We start from the raw sequence: 22,946 nt of genomic DNA on the forward strand, positions 1-22,946 counted from the left end.
ATGGAGGAGGATGGCGGGACCGTGAGCGCTGCGGTGCGGGAGCACCTGCGGCAGTTGTGTCTGCAGGAGTTTCCGTGCGGCGCAGGCAGCTGGGTGAGGGCGCAGGCGGGGCGGCCGGGGGGACCTGGGGGTCGGAGGAGACGAGCCGGCCAGGGCCCCGGGACTGAGAGCCGGGCGGGGTAGGGCAGAGGGGGCTGGGATCTGGGCGTTTAGGGAGCTGCCTGCCCCGGGGTGGGGATGGGACGCTGAAGGGCGGGCCGAGTAGGCCCGCGGGAACCGCCCCAGGGTGGAGGGCAGGGAGCCCCAGGGCCTCTCCCTCCTGAAGAGCCCAGGCTGCTTTTGAGGAAAGAGCTCATCCTGAGCACAAGGCCAGCAGTCGGTGCCCCGCTGTGAGCTGAGGGGCCGCGCCGTCCGCGGGATGCCCGGCGGCGAGGAGGGGCAGGACCGTGAGACGGGCGCCTCGGATGTGCAGGAAGGCGCCTGGGTCCAGGAGGGTCCCCGTGGGGTGGCCGCGATGGGACGTTGGGCCCCCCACACTGGTCAGCGCCGAGGGGGAGTCGGTATTTTTTCCACAAACATTGAGCACCTACTGTGTGCCGGCCTTGTACTGAGCTTTAGGGTTTCATAGAGTCTGGGGGGCGGGGGAGGAGTGGAGAAAGCAAACTCGGGCGAATTCGTTCATCTTCTCCTGACAGCACCTAAATGTTCTGAATTTGCCCCTCAGCCTCGCCACCTGTCCCTCATTAACCATTACTTCTCACAGGTGGCCTGCTGCACTCCTGCTTCCTTAAATGTTTAATCACTTCCACCTGCATCTTCCGGATTCCCAGCCCAAGAGCAACTCCTAAAGGCGGGAATGGAGCTTTTTACTATTTTTTTAGTTTACCTCATCTGTCCCATGGCTGATAATCAGTCAAAAGTATCGATTACTCGTTGTCTAAACTTCTAAACTCTTTACCCCTGATTGTCCTGTCTTACAATCTGTTCAATTCCACGAGTTTTCGGATCCTTGAGAGGAGCAAGTCACAACTAGAGAAATTCTCCATATCTCGCCCCCTCTACTCCCCCTGCAGAATAAGTCGAGATTTCTTCCTCAAACTTGGCGGGCGTGGCGGGAGCTGGTCCCCAGAGAGGAGGAGGCTGGGGGCCCCGCGGAGGAGACCGTGGAGGACCTGCTGGGCCTGGTCTGCAGCCCCCAGTCGCCCTGGGCTCTGCTGGAAGGCTCCAGTGCTGAGGACCTGTTCCTGAGGCAGCTGGCCATCCGGAACCCCCAGATGCTCAAAGAGGACTTCCTGTACTCCTACTTCAGGTCCCTCCAGGTGGTGGACAAAGAGGTGAGTGCTGGCAGCTGGCACCTGCGCGCTGGCATACAGAGGGGACAGAGGGGACGCCAGGAGACCACCCTCCTTCCAGCACTTAGTGATAAGACGGGGTGTGAAGTGTGTGGGGGTGGGGATGGGGTTAGCTCTGCCCTCTTAATTAATCTCACTGGCTGGCCCACCCCGCAGAGCCAGCTGCTCCCCTGTTCTGTGTTGTATGCCTTCTTCCTTCACCCCGGCTGAAGTCCACTGTGGGTCTTAGCTGATTTCCGGAGCGCCCTGCAGTCCACCCTTCTGGGTCCTAGTAGAAACCTTCCAAGTGTTTATATTGGTTTTACTTCATTTCAGGTGTGGGGCCCAGGGTCAGGGGAGGGGCATAGTACTATAGTAATTCCTGTCTCTAAAAAGCCTTCTTTGCTTATATCGATAACAGAGCCTGAAGCTTGCATGGCTACACAGCCCAGGACTCCCCATTTGCTCCTCCTTCCCTAGAGAAACTGAATGACACAGTGCTTGGGGGATGAGGAGGGAGAGCAACCTGTTTGCCTGGGACTGGCCCAGTGTTAACGCAGAAATTTTCATGTCCCTGGAACCCCTCGCTCCTAGGCAAGCTGGCATGGTCAGTCACCCCAGAGAAGAGGCCTAGCCAGGAAGCTCCTAGTGTCTGAGGCCACAGGGAGCTGAGGACTCGACTCGGGCAGGCTCTGCAGCTCTGACCCTGCTGTGGGAACACCAGTGACTTCTAAAGACCTTAGGGTTCACCGTGGCTCCAGGGTGCACAGCAAGGATGGACTTCCTGCCCTCAGAGCTTACCGTCCAACAGGGGACACAGGACACTGAGCCGGACACTGTAGGCATCCACAGTCAGAGGAGGGGTGAGGGTGGAAGAGGTGAGGGTCCCGACCACGCCCGACACGCCCGCATCCTGGCAGACGAGGCAGGATAGGCTCTAGGAGCAGAAGGGTGGGTGCTGGGCGGGGGCTCTGCGCAGCTGGTTAAGTGGTGCCATCCTCACATCCACAGGTTTCTGCTCCAGCTGAGCTCTTAGCTTCCTTCCCTTCCTTCCCAGGTGAGCCTGGTGGATAAAGACCTCCTGAAATTCCCAAAGCTTGAAGAGTTGGTACTGAGTGCCAATCAAATCAAGGAGATCGATGCCTTCAATCTGCCACCAACTCTCAAGGTAAAGCAGCCTGCCCCTGCCCTGCCCCTGCCCTGCCCCTGCCCCTGCCCTGCCCTGCCCCTGCCCTGCCCTGCCCCAGCCCCTGCCCTGCCCCTGCCCCAGCCCTGCCCCATACACAGAAGTCTTGGCACTGTGGCATTTCTGAGGTGCCTCAGATTCCTCAAAATTGTAATTTCCATAGATGCAGCAATTCCCTTCCTAGGTGTGGGCTGAAAGATTTGAAGGCAGGGACTCAGATTCTTCTTCCTCTTCCTCTTCCCCTTCCTCTCCTCCTTCCTCTCCTCCTTCCTTCCCCTCCTCCTCCCCCTCCTCCTCCTTTTTTTTTTTTGGTTAATCTTCACCCCAGGATATTTTTCCATTGATTTTTAGAGAGAGTGAAAGGGAGAGGAAGAGACAGAGAGAAACATCGATTGGTTGCCTCCTGTACATACCCAACTAGGACTGGGGAACCTGCAACCAAGGTCATGCCTTTGACCGGAATCAAACCCAGGACCCTTCAGTCCGTGGGCCAACACTCTATCCACTGAGCCAAACCGGCTAGGGCTCAGATTCTTGTTCGCCAATGTTCTTTGCAGCATCATTCATGAGAACCAAAGGGTGGAGACCACCCCAGTGTGTGAGCAGGTGGGTGGGTAAACACAGTGTGGCCTCTCCCTCCACTGGAATATTATTCAGTCATAAAAAGGAGTGACCCTGGCCAAGGAGGAAAATTAAACATTATGCTGAATGACAAAGGCTAGACACAAAAGGCCACATGTTAGATGATTCTATCTCCAGGATACAGGAGAGACGAATCCATAGACAGAAAGCACATGAGAGGTTACCAGGGGCAGCGGGGGTGGGGGGGTGGGCGGGTGGAGGGTGGAGGGGTGGGGCATTGGGGAGTTGTAGCTTAATGGGCACAGAGCTTCTGTTTGGGGTGATGAAAACATTTGGAAATAGATAGTAATGATGGTTGTACAACAATGTGAATGTACTTAATGCCACTGAATTTTATGGTTAAAATGGCAAATTACGTTAAATATATTTTACCACAATAAGATAGTTTAAAAAGAAAGGGAGGCTGGCCCTGACTGGTTTGGCTCAGTGGATAGAGCGTCGGCCTACGGACTGAAAGGTCCCAAGTTCGATTCCGGTCAAGGGCATGTACCTTGGTTGCAGGCACATGCCCAGTAGGAGATGTGCAGGAGGCAGCTGGTTGATGTTTCTCTCTCATCGATGTTTCTAGCTCTCTATCCCTCTCCCTTCCTCTCTGTAAAAAAATCAATAAAATATATTAAAAAAAAAAAAGAATGCCTGGCACATAGTAAATGCCATGTAAGTTTAAAAAAAAAATTTTAAAAAAAAAGAAAGGGAGGCTAGGCTTTATCGTGAGTCTTAAGCTCAGCATATCAAAATGGTCTCAATTTGATCTTATTTTAATTTAAATTTTACTTTTCAATTACTGTTTACCTTCAATATTTTGTATTAGTTTCAGGTGTACAACATAGTGGTTAATCAATCATATACTTTACAAAGTGGTCCCCCCGATATTTCCAGTGCCCACCTGGCAGCAGACTTAGTTATTACAATATTACTAACTATCTTCCTTATGCGGTGACTATTTTGTTACTACCAATTTGTATTTCTTAATTCCTTCAAAAATGGTCTCAATTTTTTTTTGCATATATGAATCAAGATTTTATTTTTTATTTTATTTTTTTCATTATATCTTTATTGTTCAGATTATTACAGTTGTTCCTCTTTTTTTCCCCCATAGCTCCCCTCCACCCGGTTCCCCTCCCACCCTCCGCCCTCACCCCCCCACCACTGTCCTCATTCATAGGTGCACGATTTTTGTCCAGTCTCTTCCCGCATCACCCACACCCCTTTCCCCCCCAAGAATAGTCAGTCCACTCCCTTTTTATGCCCCTGATTCTATTATAATCACCAGTTTATTCTGATCATCATATTATTTATTCACTTGATTTTTAGATTCACTTGTTGATGGATGTGCATTTGTTGTTCATAATTTGTATCTTTACCTTTTTCTTCTTCTTCCTCTTCTTAAAAGATACCTTTCAGCATTTCATATAATACTGGTTTAGTGGTGATGAACTCCTTTAGCTTTTCCTTATCTGTGAAGCTCTTTATCTGACCTTCAATTCTGAATGATAGCTTTGCTGGATAAAGTAATCTTGGTTGTAGGTTCTTGGTATTCATCACTTTGAATATTTCTTGCCACTCCTTTTTGGCCTGCAAAGTTTTTGTTGAGAAATCAGCTGACAGTCGTATGGGTACTCCCTTGTAGGTAACTGACTGTCTTTCTCTTGCTGCTTTTAAGATTCTCTCTTTGTCTTTTGCTCTTGGCATTTTAATTATGATGTGTCTTGGTGTGGTCCTCTTTGGATTCCTTTTGTTTGGGGTTCTCTGCGCTTCCTGGACTTGTAAGTCTATTTCTTTCACCAGGTAGGGGAAGTTTTCTGTCATTATTTCTTCAAATAGGTTTTCAATATCTTGCTCTCTCTCTTCTTCTGGCACCCCTATAATTCAGATGTTGGTACGCTTGAAGCTGTCCCAGAGGCTCCTTACACTATCTTTGTATTTTTGGATTCTTTTTTCATTTTGCTTTTCCAGTTGGGTGTTTTTTGCTTCTTCGTATTTCAAGTCTTTGACTTGATTCTTGCAATCCTCTGGTCTGCTGTTGGAAGTCTGTATAATATTCTTTATTTCAGTCAGTGTATGCTTAATTTCTAGTTGGTTCTTTATCACAACATCGAGGGTCTTACTAGATTTCTTGAGGGTCTCATTAAGTTTATCGGCGGTTTCTAGAAAATTCTTGAAAAACCTTAAAAGTGTGGTTTTGAACTCTATATCCAGTAGTTTGCTTTTCTCCATTTCTGTCATTTGTGTCCTGTTTCTTTGTCTCGGCATTTTTTATGCTTCACTGTGTCGATAGAGTGGCTTTTTGTGCTAAGTGTCCTATAGGGCCCAGTGGCTCAGCCTCCCCAATTACCTGAGGTGGACACTCTCGGTGCACCCCCTTGTGGTCTTTGTGCACAGTCTTGTTGTAGTTAAGCCTTGATTGTTGTAGGTAACACTGGGAGGAATTGACCTCCAGGCCAATTGGCTGTGAGAATCAGCTGTGTCTACGGTGGGAGAACTTCTGTGCTGAAGATACCCTTATGGGGCAAGACTTGCTTCAGTGGGGCTTTGGTGCTCACTGAGTCTGCCCCCTGAGTGTGTCCCTTATGGATCTGAGGAGTTGTAATTGGATGGTCCCACTCTGACCACTGGGTACACTGGCTCTTGGATCTAAGGAGGTGCTAATCTAGCCTCTGCCTGATGCTACCCAGCAGAAGCCAGCTTAAAGCAGTGCAAGTTGCCCTGGGGCCTTGGGGCAGCTGCAGTTTAAGTAATTTTCAGATTACAAAGGGCCGGGCCTTTCATATGCAAAAGCCTCCATGCACGGCTTGGGCGGGGCGGGGTCCCAGGGGATCAACAGGGCGGGCGGAGCGAGCAGTATGGTTGCTCTCAGTCCTGCCCTCAGAGGCCCCGGCAATCGCTGCAAGCGCCTCCGAGAGAAAGCTGCTCTCGAGTTCCAACTGATGCCAGACAGTCCAGTTTCTCCCCCTATGAGTCTGGGTCCCCAGAGACTCGCCCGGAACTGGAGCTCAGAGCTTGAGACTCCCTCCTGATTGAAAAAGACAATTGTGTCCTCAGCAGCCAGCCCTCTCCGCATGTACCTCCACACCTTTGTATTTTCCTTCCGCACCGCACCTCCTCTGAGTCTCGGTGTGCTTTTCTCTTTCCTTCTAGTTGTAGAATTTCCACTCAGCCAGCCTTCCTGTGGTTCTGGATGATGTCCGTTCTGTCTTTTAGTTGTATTTTTGAAGTGGTTGTGCGAGGCAGCAATCTCCGGTGTTTACCTATGCCGCCATCTTGGTTTCTCCTCAATGGTCTCAATTTTTAAAAAAATTATTATAATAAATATGTTTTCACTGATTTCAGAGAAAGGAAGGGAGAGAGAGATAGAAACAACAGTGATGAGATAGAATCATTGATCAGCTGCCTCCTGCACGCCCCCTACTGGGGGTCAAGCCCACAACCCAGGCATGTGCCCTAACAGGGAATCGAACCTGTGGCCTCTTGGTACATGGCATGACACTCAACTGAGCCACACTGGTTGGGCAAAAATGGTCTCCATTTTGAATCAAAAGGGACTGAGAACTATAGCTCAGGGCCATGCTCAAGAAAACACCAGGTGAGATCTTAGAGGCGAAATACAAGAACTCACTGTTTTCCACCCAGGGCCCGTCTGGCTTTCCCAGATGATACTGAACCGGTTGGGCTGCCTGCTGCTCAAAATACAATAATTAAGAGACAGGGGTCCTGGAAGATGCTGGTTAGAGTGTCATCCTGATACACCAAGGTTGCGGGTTCGGTCCCCGGTCAGGGCACATACAATAAGCAACCAATGAATGCATCAATAAGTGGAACAATAAATTGATGCTTCTCTCTCCCCCTTCCTTTCTCTAAAATCAATAATTTACTTGTTTATCCTCACCCGAGGATATTTTTCCATTGCCTTTTTAGAGAGGGAAAGACAGAGAGAAACATCAATGTGGGAAAGACACATCGATTGCTTGCCTCCTGCACAAGCCCTGACCAGGGCCTGGGCTGCGAAGGAGCCTGCAACCGAGGTACATGTCCTTGCCTGGAATCAAACCTGGGGCCCTTTGGTCCGCAGGCCAGCGCTCTATCCACTGAGCCAAACCGGCGAGGGCCAATAATTTTTTTAAAAATAAAAGAACAGACGCGGGCCGGTGGAAGGAAAATAGGTTTATTCAAGAACCAGCAGCCTGAGGAGATGGGGGACTCGGTGCAGGCAGGGTTTTTATAAGGAGAGAGGGAAAGCAGAACAGAGAGATGGGGGGCGGGGGGGGTGAAAAGTTCTCTACGGCAGACCTGCACGGTCCATTCTGATAGGATGTCCACACTGGTCAAGGGATGGCCTGATGTGCGTCATCATGGCTCTAAGGTGGAAGGTCAGCAGATCTCCCCGAGCTGGATGCCTGAACGTCAGAGTCGGCTTCTTTTGAAGTTGGTTCCTAGAATCCTTATACAAACATGCTGTTTATCTGTAAGATCCGTGGTAGTCAGAGTCAGCACTTTCGAAACAATGTAAAAAGAATGGGGGGGTGGGTTACACAGAGACACGTGGCCAAGTGCTGTGCATGTCCCCTCCCACGCTCTCCCATATCACCTCCCATTCCAAATTTTAAAGTTTCCTTCCGGGAAGGAATATTTTCTTCCCGGGCTTTCATAAGGGGGTCAGGTGGACAGGGAGACGTGGCTTGACGGGTTGGTGCTTCCTCTGCAGAGTTTCCGGGACTGGAAGGATGGGGTGGACGGGTGGTGCTCAGGGCGGAAGGACGGAGTGGACGGGTGGTGCTCGGGGCGGAAGGACGGGGTGGACGGGTGGTGCTCGGGGCGGAAGGACGGGGTGCACGGGTGGTGCTCGGGGCGGAAGGACGGGGTGCACGGGTGGTGCTCGGGGTGGAAGGACGGAGTGGACGGGTGGTGCTCGGGGCGGAAGGATGCGGTGCACGGGTGGTGCTCGGGGCAGAAGGACGGGGTACACGGGTGGTGCTGGGCTCACAGGTGCCCTTTCCGCCCCTGCAGGTGCTGGAGCTCTACGGCAACATCATCACCAGCATGAAGTGTCTGTGTGCTCACCCTCCACCAGGCCTCCAGCACTTGGGGTTGGGCCACAACAAGCTTCTGGGCCCCCTGCAAAGCATGTACATCACCTCCCAACACTGGTAACTCCGGAGCCCCCAACTGGAAGCGAAAAAGGGAGAAAGCATTAGATTTGGACGCTGAAAGGGACCCAGCTTTCCTCTTTTCTGTAATAACTCCTGGTTGGCTGCTGGCTCCAGACATAAAACTTCTTTCTCTGATTCAATTTAAAACACAAAAACAACCCACAGAGGCCAGGAAAGGACACCGAGAGGCGGTGGGAGGAGGTCAGGCCTTTACTTGGGTGCCATGCTTTAGAGCCGGCTCCTGAGACCAAGGCACTGTAGACATTTGGGCTGGAAAATTCTTCGTGTGGGGCTGTCCTGGGCTCTGCGGGAAGCTGAGCAGCACCCCTGGCCTCTACCCAGTGGATGCCAGTAGCACCCGCCCCACACCAGTGTGACAGCCAACATGTCCCGAGAGGGCCAAAGGTCGGGTACAAAATCGTTCTGAGCTGAGAACTCTTGGTTTGACTTTGTGTCCTTGGTGGGTGAAGAGTGGGAAACCCGAAACCCTGCACCCACGGACGATGAGGTCAGAGGCCACGATTCCGATCGCTCCTTCCACTGACCGCAGCATCACGTCAGGGACGTGGCCCAGGAAAGAGACGTGCATTTGGGCTTTAGACTTGTACGACAGACAGGGGACCAGGTTTTCCCACCTTTTATGTGGAAAATAAGACTTACCATAAACTGGGTAACCTGTTTAACACTGAGTGTAGATTTCAGAAAAACCTATAAACCTCCCTTTCACTGTTTTGAAATGAAAGGGAAGGTGTGACTCCCTTGCTGACGCTCCCCTGGTTCTGTTGAAAGGCTGCTGGGGGTGAAGTCAGCGTGTTTCCCATGACTGGCCGGCGGCATCCTGAGCAGGACAGGACGGGCCATAAAAGGAGGGAGGCGGCAGGTGATCGTGAGAGATGGGGCTGAGGAGGTGACGCCCCGTGTTTATCTCACCTGTTCTCAGAGCTGAAATCAGTTTGCTTTCTAGTCTGCCTGGCGGTGAGGAAACCACCGTGCCCCCGGCCTGGCCCTCCTCCCAGCCTCCGCCCTCGCTGGCGGGTTCTTCTGCACCCACGGCCCCAGGAGACGAACCACAGGGCTTCCTGTGATTAGTTGCCCGTCTGGCTTTGGAAAGTGTCCTCCAGCTTCCAGGCCCCTGTGTTCCCTCCCCAGGTCCCCATGTTACCTGATACTCTCCCCCCACCCCCATGGCTCCTGCCACAGGGGCTTCCCTCCCATGTCCCTGACAGCTGGTCAGTCTTTGTCAAAAACCTTCTAGGTGTCCCAGCTGGTCTGGCTCAGGGGACAGAGTGTCAGGCCTTGGGTTCAATTCTGGTCCAAGGGCACGTACCTCGGTTGCAGGCGCAATCCCTGGCCCTGGTTGGGTCACATGCAGGAGGCCACCCATCGATGTGTCTGTCTCACATTGATATTTCTCCCTCTTTCTCCCCCTCTCCCTTCCACTCTCTCTAAAAATCAATGGAAAAATATCCTCGAGTGAGGATTAACCACAAAGAGAGAGAACCTTCTAGATGCACAACACTATATGGTTCCATGAGAGATACCGAGATGGTTACCCTAGAGGAGAGGCTGTGTGTCCATAGGAGCCGGGCAGAGGCGGGAGGTGACAAGGCCCGTCTGTGACCTGTGAGGATGGCAGGACCACGGAGAGAAGTTTCCCTGTGTTTGTGGGGGGGGTGGGGGGGGGGGGTGGGCGCTAACTTGGGTCCAGGGCTGCCCAAGGTATGTCTTGACGGGCAGGCTCAGGCCTCCTGGCTGTCCTGGGCGTGGGGTGCTGGGGGAGGCTGGACGGCAGGCCTGTCCCCACCCCTCTGCTCGCCTTCCAGGCCCAACCTGGTGTCTCTGGACCTGGGCTTCAACGACCTGACAGACCTGCAGGGCATGATGGCCAGCCTCAGCACCCTGCAGCGCCTGCGGCTGCTGGTCCTGCAGGGCAACCCGCTGGCCCTGGTGCCCTACTACCGCGGCTTCACCATCGATAGCCTGGCCCGGCTCTGCGTGCTGGACGACATCACCGTGTCCTCCAGCGAGAAGCACCAGTTCCAGGGGCTCCGCTACAAAGCGGGTGAGGGAGCCGCCCGCCGGGCCTGCTGGGTGTCTGTCCCCAAGCTCCCCGGTTGACCGGAGACGTCTCTCCCAGATTTGACCCGGTGACTGGGATTTGGGGACCAGGGGAGGGAGGCTGGGCCTCCTGGGTCCCCTCCCTCCCTAGGCAAATGGGAAACTCTTTGATCAGCCTCTTCCCTTCCGTGGTGGCTTGAGATCACCCCCTGGTGGCCCTGCCACCAGCTGCACGAGGCTTCTCAAGGTCAAGGTGACAAACATTGACGCCAGAGGGCACCTCCCGGCAGGCCCTGCCCAGGCAGCGCCTTCTTACCTGGGAGCGTCCATCGCACAGGTTGGGTACCAGGCCAAGGGCATCTCACCCGAAGGGGACCTGTTTGAACTCGGCCGCGCTGGGACCCAGGCCCAGTCGGAAGCTCCGCGCTCAGCCCTCGTCTGGTCTGTCCTCCCGCTTCCACCAGCGCCTCACGCCCGCCCGTTCCCCCGCAGACGTCCTGGCGCGCGAGGCGCAGTTCGTGGTGACGATCGGAAACATCAGGGGGGTTCTGGACTCCTCGGTGCTGGACCCGGAGCCGGGGCCCCAGGGGCCCCTCATCACCTACAGCTACTACGTGACCTACGACTTCGTGGAGGACGAGGAAGGCGAAGGGAGCGAATACGGAGGGGTCCTGGCCGAGGTGCGCCCTGGGGTCCTGGGGGGGGGGGGGGCTGCTCTGGGCCCACGGGGTTTCCCTCAGCCGCTTTCCTCCCGTTGGAGTCACTCCCAGCGGCTCACCCTTCTGTCCCTGAACCAGGGGGCACCCCAATTTCTCCACCAGGCGATGTCCCCCACCCCGCCTCCCAGCCCGGTAGCGCCCCCCGGGGGAGGCGGGGGGGTGTGGTTCACGCGGCGCAGACGGGCTCCCTCCACCCCGCAGATCGTCAAGCCCACCATCAGCGAGAACGAGGCCCCCGAAGAGGCCCCCGCAGCCCTCGCCGCCCCCGCCGCCCCCGACACCCCAGCCGGCCCCGCTGCCCCCGCCGCCCCCGACACCCCAGAGGAGGCCGAAGACTCCGCCGAGTCCGCGCCCACGTCTGCGTCGCAGTCGGTGGAGCTGGAGTCGGCGGTGTCGGGCGGGTCGCTGCCGCTGCCGGGGTCCTTGGGCTCCGCGGAGGAGCTGGCGCAGCTGCGGCCGAGGATGGACCTGCGGCTCTGCCCGTCGCCGGGGTAAGGGGGCCGGGCGCACGGGGCTGGGGGGCGCCATCCCGACCCCTCGAGTGACGGCGCTGTGGTTCGCCCAGAGCTGATCTGGCTCCGACCCCCGGGGACCTGCCAGCCCGTGTCGCCGTGTCCCTGGGGCCGAAGGCCTTTCTGGTGAAGAATCTTGTGAGGATGGAGTCGGCTCTCGCTCAGTGTTGAGGCTTTGACGCAGGCTTGGGGGGGAGGGGGGGGTCACCCTCCGGCCGGCGGCCCCGCTGGCGGGACACAGGGTCCCAGCCTGCTCCACGGTCCTTGTTGTAATTTTTGGGAAGATTCGTAAAAACAAGTAAGAGCCACAAATAATCCCACCACCTAGCAGTGATGGTGAACCTTCTGAGCTCGGCGTGTCAGCATTCTGAAAAACCCTAACTTAACTCTGGTGCCGTGTCACATATAGAAATTTTTTTATATTTGCAACCATAGTAAAACAAAGACTTATATTTTTGATATTTATTTTATATATTTAAATGCCATTTAACAAAAATCAACCAAAAAAATGAGTTCGCGTGTCAGGTTTGCCATCACTGATAAGGCATCCCCTGCGCTGCAGAGCGTCCTGGACGACCCTGAACAGGCGCCCGTGGGTGTGGCGGGGGGATCTCACCCCGCACTCGGGAGTGGGCGGCTCCGGAGAAGTGGGGGGCCGGGGGGATCCCTGCCCCGGGACAGCGAGGAGCAAGGATGAAGGTGGGGCCGGCAGCAGGTGGAAGGCCGCTGCGGGAGGGGCCTCAGACTGGCGTTGGGAGGTGGCTGCTGCTTCCAGCGGCTCTTCGTGTTGTCCTGCCGCCTGCGCTTCCAGGGTTTTAGCAGGAGGAGTGGGCGTGCGTTCGGTTCCAGCGCTGACGAATGGGTTCCCCCTGGGAGTACAGTTGACGTTTGTCAGAGTCTGTCTGTCGGTAGCACTAATTTTTAAGATCAGTTATTGTCACGTCTCCTCCATTTCTACATTTCCCTTCTGACATGTGTCTTTGCACAGTTACCTCACACGGTTTCAAGCTCTGGGCTGAATTGCTTCATTGGACTTAACTTCTACTATATTTCAGTCCATAACTTTATTATATAAATATAAATATGTGTGTGTGTGTGTGTGTACACACATATATGTTTTATTGATTTCAGAGAGAGGAAGGGAGAGATAAACATCAGTGATGAGAGAGAACCATCCATCGGCTGCCTCCTGCACGCCCCACACTGGGGATCGAGCCTGCAGCCCAGGCATGTGCCCTGACTGGGAATCGAACCGTGACCTCCTGGTTCATAGGTTGATGCTCAGCCACTGAGCCAGGCTGCCCCTGGATTTGCTGAAGTTTTTAAAAGTTCTGCTTCGTTGCTGGTTTCCTTCCATCCACAGTCACCCCTGAAGGGAAGCCCCCATGCAGAGTGTGCCCCCACTTCCTCATGGTGCTGGTCCCTTTCTGCTCTTGGCCCCCCGCTTGCCTGGTGGGGGTGGCCCCATGCCGTCTCCTTGCAGTGCCTGCAGCCTTGTCCCTGGCCCGTGATGACGCCTGGGTGTCCCCCACCCCACCCCAGGACAGTCCTCTTCAGCACCGTCCGCAAGCCCTGGGCTGACGTCATCCCCTGCAACTATGAGATGCAGCACACACTCCGGGACCTGGTGCCGCTCAAGGCCTTCCTGCTGGCAGGGACGACCGTGACCATCGTGGAGGAGAAGGTGGGGTCCCCCTGGAGGCCGGTGCCCCTTCCTGTGCATTTTCTGTCCGGCCCAGCTCCCCAGTTTTCGTGGTTTCAGCTCCTTTCCAGAAAGACCCCAGCCGGCCCCAGCGTGGCCCATGTTCCCTCGCGGCCGCCTTGCTGTCCCCTAGATTCTCTCCTGGCCCGTGGTGCCGCCTCCTGTCGACAGCTCCTCGCCTGCCAAGGGAAAGGGGGAGAAGGAGAAAGAGAAGAAAGAGAAAGAGGAGAAAGAGAAAGAGGAGAAAGACAAGAAAGGGAAAGATGGGAAAGACAAGGCCGCCAAAGGGGAGAAAGAGAAGGTACCCCTGGCCCTGGGCAGTGGCCCTGGGCACTGGGCACATCCCGGCCGGGCTCTGTCACCCTCCCAGCCTCTCCCCCAGGAACAGAAGGGGGCCAAGAAGAAGAGAGGGGTCTCCAAGGAGCTTCGCCAGGACCCCCCCATCCTGCGGGTGCTGGGCAGCGGCCTGGTGGTCCTGGAGCCCCTGCTGGCGGGGGATCCACTCGTGTCCACCCTGTGCACGTTTGGGGTGATCCGCACCTTGGAATCCGACAGGCTGACATTTCTCAGGGTACCGTGGGCCCCCGCCACACCCTCCCCACAGAAATAGTGCTGGGAAGCAAGGCCTGTGGGGCCAGGTCGTGGGAGGGTAGGGGTGGCAGGCTGGGGGAGGAGGCCCCAAGCCCCCTCAAGAAGCCCCAGCGTTGGCAAGGCCTTGGAAGGCATAGGACGGCCAGTGGGGTCGTGGGGCAAGGGGGCAGGTGGCCCCTCCTCCCTAGGAGACCCTGCCCCGCCTCCGTGCCAGGAGAGGCCTGGCAGGGGGGAGCCGCCCACAAGACGCACTGGAATCTGCACCCCCCACTCTGTGAGCGTCTTATTTGGTGGTTCTTCTCTCAGGATTCTAAGACTAAGAAAACTAAGAAAGGTAAGAGCCGCCGCCGGTGACCGAGGGCAGGGAGTCTGTACTGAGGACCTGTATTCACCCATCGGGGCTGCGATAACCGGGCACCATAGCCGGGCAGCTCATAAACAATAGGCATTTCTTTCTCGCAGCTTTGGAGCCAGGGAAGGCCAAGAACAAGATGCCAGCCTTGCCAGGTAAGGGCCTCTTCCTGGTTAACAGCCAGGCCCTTCTCATGTGTCCTCACCTGGTGCATGAATTTTCTCAATGAAAAAAAATATAAGGTAAGTACACTTGTCCATGGATTAGGAGATTGAATATTAAGATGTCGGATTTTCTCAAATTGATCTGTAGAGTCAATGCCATTTCAGTCATAATCCTAGAGGAATTAAAAAAAATAGAAATCAGCAATCTGATTCTAAAATGCATATGAAAATGCAAAGGACATAGGGTCGGCAAAACAACTTTGAAAAAGCACAAAGAAAAAATAAATAAAATACATCATGGGGGCAGGGGGTTAGAAAAAGCACAAAAGGATTTATACTGCTGGACTTCAAGACCATGCAAATCTTGACTTGCGAGTGGTGCTAGAGCTGTGGGGTGAGGTTGATCTTGAAATTATCTGTGCGAGTCTTATTTGGTGGTTCTTCTCTCAGGGTTCTAATCTCAGGATTTTGTTTACATTTTTGCAAATCTCTTTAACACCTGGCTTAACGGAGGACGGTGGCAACACATGGCTGCCCCTGTGGTCCCTGGGAAGTGCTGAGGTGTGTGAGGAAGTCCAGCCTCACATGGACATGTGCCTGGAAAGGAGGAGTGTAGTGTAGGCTTTCTGTTGACTGCGGGTATCCTCCTCTGACATTACATCAAATATGCCCGCTTGTAGGTTTGTGAGGGTCAGTTCAAGGTGAACGCTGAGTCTATGAAGGAATGTCTTCACAATCAACTGCATTAAAATCCTTTGGGCGACCCTGCATTTTGCACAGCTCTCACCCATGCACAGTTCCCAACACCAGACGTAGGGTTTTTGTAAAAACTGGATCACTGAGTTATGCCCATCTTCCAAGTGTGGACACATTTCACACAATTTCCAAAACATCACATTCCCCCGTCACCACCCCTATCAGGAGAGCAGTCCTGGGTGTTGGAAAACGAAGTTCGTGGTGGCAGATACAATGTTCCAAAGTTCTGGTTTCTATTTGAAAGCTCTAGAGCTACAACTTTATTTATCATAATGCTTTCAGTTGTTGTCGCTGAAGCGCCAGGTTTACTTCATTCACTTTTTAAAAGAAAATATCTACCAAATACTCGCGTCTGAATAGCACAGTCTTGTCAGTGCGGTGGTCCCTAGTGCAGCGTGACTTTTACCCGGAGGCCGAGTCCGAGGCGGGCTCCCCCGGGACGCGAGGACGGGTTTGCGTTCGGGGCGTCAGGAGCCCGGCCAGGGCGGCCGCTCGGCCTGCGGACTCCCTGCTGGTCTCCTTCTCAGGCTACGAGAGCGACTACCACCCCGAGCCCCTGACGGTGGAGGTGCAGATCCAGGTGAACCAGTGCCGCTCGGCCGAGGAGGCGCTGCGGACCCTCGTCGTGTAGCCGCATTAAAGGTGGTTGTGAGGACCGCAGCCCCGCGTCTGTCTGCCCGCGTCGGGGAGCCGGGCGCTGCGGGAGCGGGGCGGCTTCTCCTGCCCGCGGGGGCGCCTGGGCCCTGGAGACTCAGGTGGGAGGGGGCCGCCCAGAAGCCCCGCCCGCTGGTGGGCGTGGTCCGCACAAAAGAGTCCGCGGCCGGGCCCCGCCCACCGCCCGAGCGGAGCGAGGTGCGTGCGGCTGATGCTCAGCGTCCCGGCGCCACTGCGCGAGGTGCTCGCTTCACTCCTCGCCTGCGCCTGACCGGCCTCGGCTCAGGTAGGTCCGCGAGGGGCGGGTCGTGCCCGCCCGGGGCGCCTGGAGCCCCGCTGCGGGGAAAGGTGCCTCGTGCGCAGCGGGGCGCCGCTGCTCGTCCGCTCAGCCCCAGAGGGGTGTCCACCACGGGCTCCTGGTCCGTGCTTTGCGGTCCCGCAACAGCCCTGTAGAGACTCGCGTGGAGGAATGAACCAGCTTTGGCTCTTTGTCTCGTCGTGGCATGTCAGGTTAGCTGTCATCCCAGAAACAGTGACGCACCCTGGGGCTCAGCACCCACTTAGCGGGGGTCGCGCACTCGCTGAGGGGGTGCAGGTTAGGAACCAGGCGTGGGGAGGGGAAGCCTCTGAGCCCGCAGCCCTGGCGTGGGATTCCCAGGTGTGCGGGGGGCGGGGTGGGGGGGGGACGGAGCAGAAGCTGCCGGTCACTGCGGTGCGGACTTGTTGCTCGGGCAGTGGAGGCCACCGAGGGTTTGGGTACCGTGGAGAGGGGTGGGCAGAGGGGTCATAGGTCTCTCGCGCAGTCCAGCCCCGGCTACTGAGACTCGCACGACAACACCAAGCCGCTTGCTTTGCACCTGCTCCGTAATGGGCACACGACCCACCCGGGGCCGGTCACTCACAGCCTGCCTGCCAGCCGCACCTGAAACCCATTTCCCACCTGAAACCCATTTCCCACCTGAAACCCATCCAGCTCTCCCGCTCCGTAGCCACACCCACCCTAGCCACGCTGCGTCCTGGGCCCCCACTAAGGAGTTTTCATCTGGTCTCCTGTTTCCACTCTTGCTCTTCCCGGATCCATTAAGCGGCAGCTGCAGTGAACTTGTGTAAATTCTCTTACTGCCCCTGCTGAACCCTCCAGTGGCTCTCCAGGCGCCCACAGTAACGCCCGAGCCCTCCGCAGCCCCCTCCCTCACCTCTGCCCCCTCCTCCTCCATATCCAGCCACTGCTCTCCTGCTTCAGGGGCTCCGCAGGTAACTGTCCCCTCTGCCTGGTGCGCGCTCTCCAGGTGTCTCTGTGGTTTGGTCCCTTACTCCACCCAGTTCTTGCCCGTGTCCTTTATCAAGGCGGCTTTCTAAACTGCGGTATTCAACAGCCTTCCCGGCCCCTGGCCTCCTGACCCTGCTGTCATGTCCCGGCGCTGTCTGAAGTTCACTCTGGTTTCCAGGGTCTCTGAGGGCTCGGACCCTGCCTGTCTTGCCTGCCACCGCACCCCTGGCAGCTGGAAGAGATGGCAGCTTCTGTGGGGGTGCATCGGCAGGGACAATAGGCTGAGGCTAACGTGGGTAGACGGGGAGGCCTGTCAGACCAGGACAGCGTGGCAAGAGTGGCGAAGGGGAGACTTTGAGGCCTGGCTTTGCTATTCTGGACTTGGGCACGTGCCTGTTGGTTAGCGCTCCTTGGCCTCCTTTTTGCATTGCTGGGCACCTGAGACATCCCGATCTGGAAGTGCTACGAGCCACCCCTGGCACCCATCTCCAGCTTCCCACTTGCTTCCATGTTCTCCTGTGCGTGGGTTTTGTCCCTAAAACCCCGTTGAACCCAAGAACCCAGGCCACCTCAGCAGATTGAAGAGGGTGCTCAGTGGTGGCTCCATCTGCTGCTCTGCTGGGGCTGAGACGCCCAACACAGGGCCTGCCACCTATAGAGCAGACTCCAGACTCTTGGAAATGTTTTGATTTAGATGTAAGAGCCCAGATTGTCATGTTCAGTCCTCAGAATGAATTTAACCCGAAGCTAAACTAGCTCTGTGCCAGTTCCTCTAAAGCATGCAAGGTACTTGAGTTTCCTGGGAAATGCTGAAAATGCTCATGGCGCCTGTTCTAAAGTGGCTGCAAGTCATTTGGGGGAAAGTTGGCCTAAGAGCCCTCTGCTGACAGAAGGCAGGCAAGGGCTGGCATAGCAGGTGAGCTCAGTCTGTCCTCTGGGAGAGGGACTCTGGAAAGAGCTAGAAGACACGCTTAAAAGAATAAATAAAAGCACTCCCAGAGGCCCACAGGGTGTGGGTAACTTGCTCTCGGGACCAGGGAGGCGAAGGTGGAGGCTGAGGCTGGTCCCGGGACGGGCTGGGCCCGCTCACAGGCTCTTTCCTTGCAGGCCCTGCCATGTTCCGCAGGCTGGGCTGGCTGGTCCTGTACAGCCTCGCTGTGCTGCTGCTCAGCTGCCTGCTCTTCCTGAAGAAGGAGGCCAAGCCAGCAGGGCTCCCCACCGCCCGCCAGCCCTTCTGGGCTCCCCCGGGGCCCCGCCGCAGCCACTGTCCACCCAACCACACTGTGGCGAATGCCTCCCTGTCCCTGCCTAGCCGGCACCGTCTCTTCTTGACCTATCGCCACTGCCGCAATTTCTCCATTTTGCTGGAACCTTCAGGCTGTGCCGAGGACGTCTTTCTGCTCCTGGCCATCAAGTCGCAGCCTGGCCATGTGGAGCGGCGTGCGGCCATCCGCAGCACGTGGGGCCGGGTGGGAGACTGGGCTGGGGGCCGGCAGCTGAAGCTGGTGTTCCTCCTAGGGGTGGCAGGTCCCGCACCCCCTGCCCAGCTGCTGGCCTATGAGAGCCGCGAGTTTGACGATATCCTCCAGTGGGACTTCACTGAGGACTTCTTCAACCTGACGCTCAAGGAGCTGCACCTGCAGCGCTGGGTGGCGGCTGCCTGTCCCCAGGCCCACTTCATGCTAAAGGGAGATGACGATGTCTTTGTCCACGTGCCCAATGTCCTGGAGTTCCTGGACGGCTGGGACCCAGCCCAGGACCTCTTGGTGGGAGATGTCATCCGCCAGGCTCTGCCCAACAGGAACACCAAGGTCAAGTACTTCATCCCACCCTCCATGTACAGGGCCCGCCATTACCCGCCCTATGCTGGGGGTGGAGGGTATGTCATGTCCAGAGCCACCGTGCAGCACCTCCGAGCAGCCGTGGAAGGGGCCGAACTCTTCCCCATCGATGACGTCTTTGTGGGTATGTGCCTGAGGAAGCTGGGGGTGAGCCCCATGCACCACGCTGGCTTCAAGACATTTGGAATACGGCAGCCCCTGGACCCCCTGGACCCCTGCCTGTTCAGAGGGCTCCTCCTGGTGCACCGGCTCAGCCCCCTGGAGATGTGGACCATGTGGGCACTGGTGACAGATGAGGGGCTTAAGTGCGCTGCTGGCCCCTTGCCCCAGCTCTGAGGGGTAGGCTGAGTGGATTGAGTGTAGATTTTCCTATCATAGAAGAAATTGAGAAACTTGAAACTTCACCCATGATGGTCTACAGGAAATGCTTAGTTTTTGTAACCCCCTCCCAAACTTTTCTAACTTTGATTAAAAACACTGAAACCTGGCTAACCTGGACCGACACGTGTTGAATGGTTCCCAAAGCACAGCATATGGGGGAGCGGGGTGACGGGTCGGGGGGCTCCTGGAGCCCTTTGGCATTCTGCCAGTCAGGGGGAGGAGGGTGAAAGTGAGAGGCTGCAGAGGACCCCAGAAAACACACACATTTTCATTTTTAAATGCAAAAAAAATTATTCTCCTTCAGATACAATAGAGAAACTCGAAGGAAAGGAGGACACAGGAAGCAGGTGTTGGAGTAAGTCCTGTTGAAAGTACCAGGTAAACACTCTGCATTCAGTCCCTTAAGAATAATGAATGGACTTTTGGCTGCTTGGCCAGGGGGCCAGGTCAGAGAAGGCATTAGAAACACTTAAAAAGAAATCTTACAAAGAGAACAGGCTCCCCTCGCCCCCAAAACTCACATCCCTATGGAGGGAGCAAATACTAACTCCTATTTGAATAAGTTTGGAAATGAGGTTAAAACAGCTACTGAACTTGTGGGCATGACAGAAAAGGCCTCTGGCCAGGTTGGTGAGATGCTCTGGGCAGGAAGTAAAACAATCGGTGGGTGGGTGAGAGGGCAGCTGTGCTGAGTGGGGTGCAACGGTAAACAGGTTGCAGTGCCCCGGACTAAGAACCAGGTCCAGTACAAGCCTGAGACCAGGGTTCAGGGGTCAGGCACTCACAGCTCACAAAATGCCTCTGGCCTGATGGGCCAGGGCAGGACCTGCGCCTCCTCTCTGTGCAGAGAAAGCCGTGCCGACCCCAGGCTGAGTGGGCGGACGTGGGCAGCGGCTCAGGCCCTCAATCCTCACGCAGGTAGGCCTCCTGTTCCGGCTCAGCCCTGTCATCCGCCTCCTGTGTTTTCTGACGGAGTTCTTCTGTCTGTGCTTCTGCCAACTTGGTTTCTGCTTTCTGGGAGAGCTGGCGCACTTCCTGCACCTGCGACTTCACCAGCTGAATGTGATTCCTGGCGGTTATAGAGGCCTGATCTGCTCCTGCCAAGAGATGGGACAGTTAAGCTGAGCAGCCTGCAGGGCAGGTGCGAGTGGACGCAGGAAAGCGGGGCTCCCTGCTTGTCATCTGAGCCCGTCCTCTCTGCCAGCCTTCTGTCTGCAGAGCAGAGAACTCGAATTCCACATTCAGGTGTGCATTTTACTTTTTATTGTCAAAGTCCTAGCATATTTCTCCAGCTATGAGCAGCTATCATTATAATTATTACATGCAATTCCCACAATCTTTATAGCTACCTAGCTCTTAAAATAGATGCTTAATTTAAATACACAAATACTAATTTCTTTTTGATAAATTAAGAGACCACCAATAAAATTGGCCATATACATATGGAATGCTTAGAGAAATATTACTGTAAGTTTACATAATAGCACAAAAGGTATTTATTGAATGTCTTTTGCAATTTTGTTTAGAAATGTTTTTTGAGCTCTATAATTTCTTTTACCTGTTGCTAGTGTAGTTCATCATGAGATAGGCATATTTACCCACTATCTATTGATTTGGGTGGTTTTCTACCTTACTGCATTAATGAAAACCTCCGGTACAATGCTGAAAGGTAGTGGTTAATAGGCATCCAACCTCTCATTTCTGACCTTGATGGAAATGCTTTTCATATTTCACTGTTAAGTAGAATCAACCTTTATCATTTAAGAAAATTCTCTCTATTCATAATTGTACTTAGATATACATCATAAATGGGTACCACATTTTACTGAAGGCTTTTGGGGCATACATTGAGAAGATTACACAGGTGGATTTTTAAAAACCTTTACTGTACATGACCAAGTAGTGAATTATGTTGGCAGTTTTTTCTAGTGCTGGATTATCACTGTATTCTGAGGGTGAATGGCTATGCTTGATTTACATCTGTATTTGTGACACTGAACTATATTTTTGTCTTGGTGCTGGTCTAGTCGTCTTAGATCAGGCCTGTGCTGGCTTTATACATTATAATAGGAGGTTTTTTATCATCTATGACTGGTACGCTTTCTGTAACAGGAATTATGTTTCTAGAAGAGGAGATAAAACTCTCCACAAAACAGCTTGGGTTTAGTGTCTACTTTTGGGGCACAGAATCTTTGAATACTATTTCAACTTTTATGGTGATTGGTCTTTTTTTTTTTTTGATTCTTCTTGGGTCAATTTGGAATTCTCATACAATATAAAAAACCTTCAAAACAATAATAGCTCTTTCTGACGTTGCTTTTGCTCACTAAAAAGCCACACATGCCAAATCTTATTTTTAAATTCTTTTCAAGGAACCAAATTTTACCTTTTGGACTATTTCTTTTTAGGTTTCTTTTTTTTTTTTAAATATATTTTATTGATTTTTTTACAGAGAGGAAGGGAGAGAGATAGAGAGTTAGAAACATCGATGAGAGAGAAACACCGATCAGCTGCCTCCTGCACATCTCCCACTGGGGAAGTGCCCGCAACCCAGGTACATGCCCTTGACCGGAATCGAACCTGGGACCTTTCAGTCCGCAGGCCGACGCTCTATCCACTGAGCCAAACCGGTTTCGGCCTTTTTAGGTTTCTTATACGTTTTATTTCCTTTATTCTTACACTGTGTGGATTTATTTTGCTTTTTTTTCTAAGTTAAAAGTAACTTAGTACTTCTCATACAGTGAACATTACCTGTCATTCATGCTGCTGTTCTTTGTATTTATGACACTTGCATGTCAATTTCTCTTTAAAGCCAATTAGTTTACAGCTCTTGGGTCTGCTATATCCTACATTTATCATCACAGTTCTAAATATATCTAACTTTCCATTTTGAATTTTGGTGGAGAAGGAGAGTGAAGGAATTTGCTGAGTCTTTGTCACCTGGCACAAAATCAGTTTTTGTACACGTTCTATTTGTTTGAAAAGAATGTGTGTGGAAAGTAAACAAAATGTTCTTTTTAGTATATATATTTGGTTAAGCTTTGAAAAATCATTCTGTTCCAACCCTTTTAGTTTTAACTGTTTTGGTCTTGACCAGCGAGGCTGAGATGCGTGTAAAGCTGAATACCAGGCACCTCATGATTGGTATCTTCTCCATGAATTGTTCTGTCCCTTTTAACGCTTTGTCTTGAATCCTTGTTCTGATTCTGACGTGGCTCTGCCAGCGTTTTTGGGTAACACTCTTTTTGTGTGTGGTTCACTTTTTCTAACTTTCAACTTTCCTATGCCATTTTGTTTTAGGTGCCTATGTAAACAGTTGTAGCCGAAATTATTTCTAACATAATCTAAAGCATCATTTAATAACAGTAAATGTAATGTTCTTATCGTGACTACTGATGTTTGATGTTGTTCCTGTTTTGCTTTGCCTTTTCTAATAGGTTTCATTTCTTCGCAACTGCCCTGCTTTTCTGTCCCTTCCCCCCCATTCTCTTTGCAGTGTTTAGCAGTGTCTAATAAGCCAATGTCCCTCTTCTTCCCAAAAAAGGTAAGAAGGCTTAGCATGCTTCCACTTCCCCAAATTTATTCATTTTTAAAAAATGGGTTCAATAAAAATTTGTTCAATACTCAGAACTTCTGACAA

At 53.6% G+C, this 22,946-nt stretch overlaps 3 protein-coding genes across 14 annotated transcripts in view; 2 read left to right on the forward strand and 1 right to left on the reverse strand.

Annotated features, from left to right (window-relative positions):
* LRRC43 (leucine rich repeat containing 43) lies at positions 1–15,791 on the forward strand. Of its 2 annotated transcripts, XM_070399811.1 has the most exons (13): positions 1–93; positions 1,074–1,334; positions 2,389–2,499; positions 8,164–8,303; positions 10,130–10,368; positions 10,857–11,044; positions 11,285–11,574; positions 13,138–13,279; positions 13,431–13,598; positions 13,680–13,868; positions 14,195–14,222; positions 14,351–14,395; positions 15,688–15,791. In XM_070399811.1, exons 1-13 carry the CDS (start codon positions 1–3, stop codon positions 15,789–15,791), a joined length of 1,998 nt encoding a protein of 665 aa, XP_070255912.1. The 2 variants fall into 2 exon arrangements, with proteins under 2 accessions (XP_070255912.1, XP_070255910.1); XM_070399809.1 differs by having other exon boundaries at positions 13,138–14,222.
* The window catches only part of B3GNT4 (UDP-GlcNAc:betaGal beta-1,3-N-acetylglucosaminyltransferase 4), a 10,497-nt gene continuing 3,267 nt past the window's right edge, over positions 15,717–22,946 (forward strand). For 5 of the 11 annotated variants that reach the window (XM_070399814.1, XM_070399812.1, XM_070399813.1 and 2 more), the window contains exons 1-2: positions 16,040–16,324; positions 18,192–22,850. In XM_070399814.1, the coding sequence (XP_070255915.1) occupies positions 16,318–16,324; positions 18,192–19,261 (1,077 nt within the window). In that variant the 5' untranslated portion in view covers positions 16,040–16,317 and the 3' untranslated portion in view covers positions 19,262–22,850. Of the gene's footprint in view, positions 15,803–15,868; positions 16,325–18,191; positions 22,851–22,946 lie in introns of those variants that run through there. The other 6 variants (XM_070399818.1, XM_070399819.1, XM_070399820.1 and 3 more) reach the window with 4 other exon arrangements.
* Positions 19,657–22,946, reverse strand: part of DIABLO (diablo IAP-binding mitochondrial protein) — a 12,530-nt gene continuing 9,240 nt past the window's right edge. The window contains exon 6 of the mRNA XM_070399824.1: positions 19,657–20,403. Coding sequence (XP_070255925.1) covers positions 20,210–20,403 — 194 coding nt within the window. The 3' untranslated portion in view covers positions 19,657–20,209. The remainder of the gene's footprint in view (positions 20,404–22,946) is intronic.

This window comes from Myotis yumanensis, unplaced genomic scaffold, assembly GCF_028538775.1.
Source record: "Myotis yumanensis isolate MYYU_CA2020_CCGP unplaced genomic scaffold, mMyoYum1.0.hap1 SCAF_19, whole genome shotgun sequence".
Classification (NCBI taxonomy): Eukaryota; Metazoa; Chordata; class Mammalia; order Chiroptera; family Vespertilionidae; genus Myotis; species Myotis yumanensis.

Bases quoted from the DNA above. Each gene is read 5' to 3' on its own strand.
- LRRC43 (XM_070399809.1), top strand. From the start codon at position 1: ATGGAGGAGGATGGCGGGACCGTGAGCGCTGCGGTGCGGGAGCACCTG. The intron at 1,335-2,388 runs GTGAGTGCTGGC...CTTCCTTCCCAG, and splicing joins TCCAGGTGGTGGACAAAGAG to GTGAGCCTGGTGGATAAAGA. The intron at 14,223-14,350 runs GTAAGAGCCGCC...TCTTTCTCGCAG, and splicing joins GACTAAGAAAACTAAGAAAG to CTTTGGAGCCAGGGAAGGCC.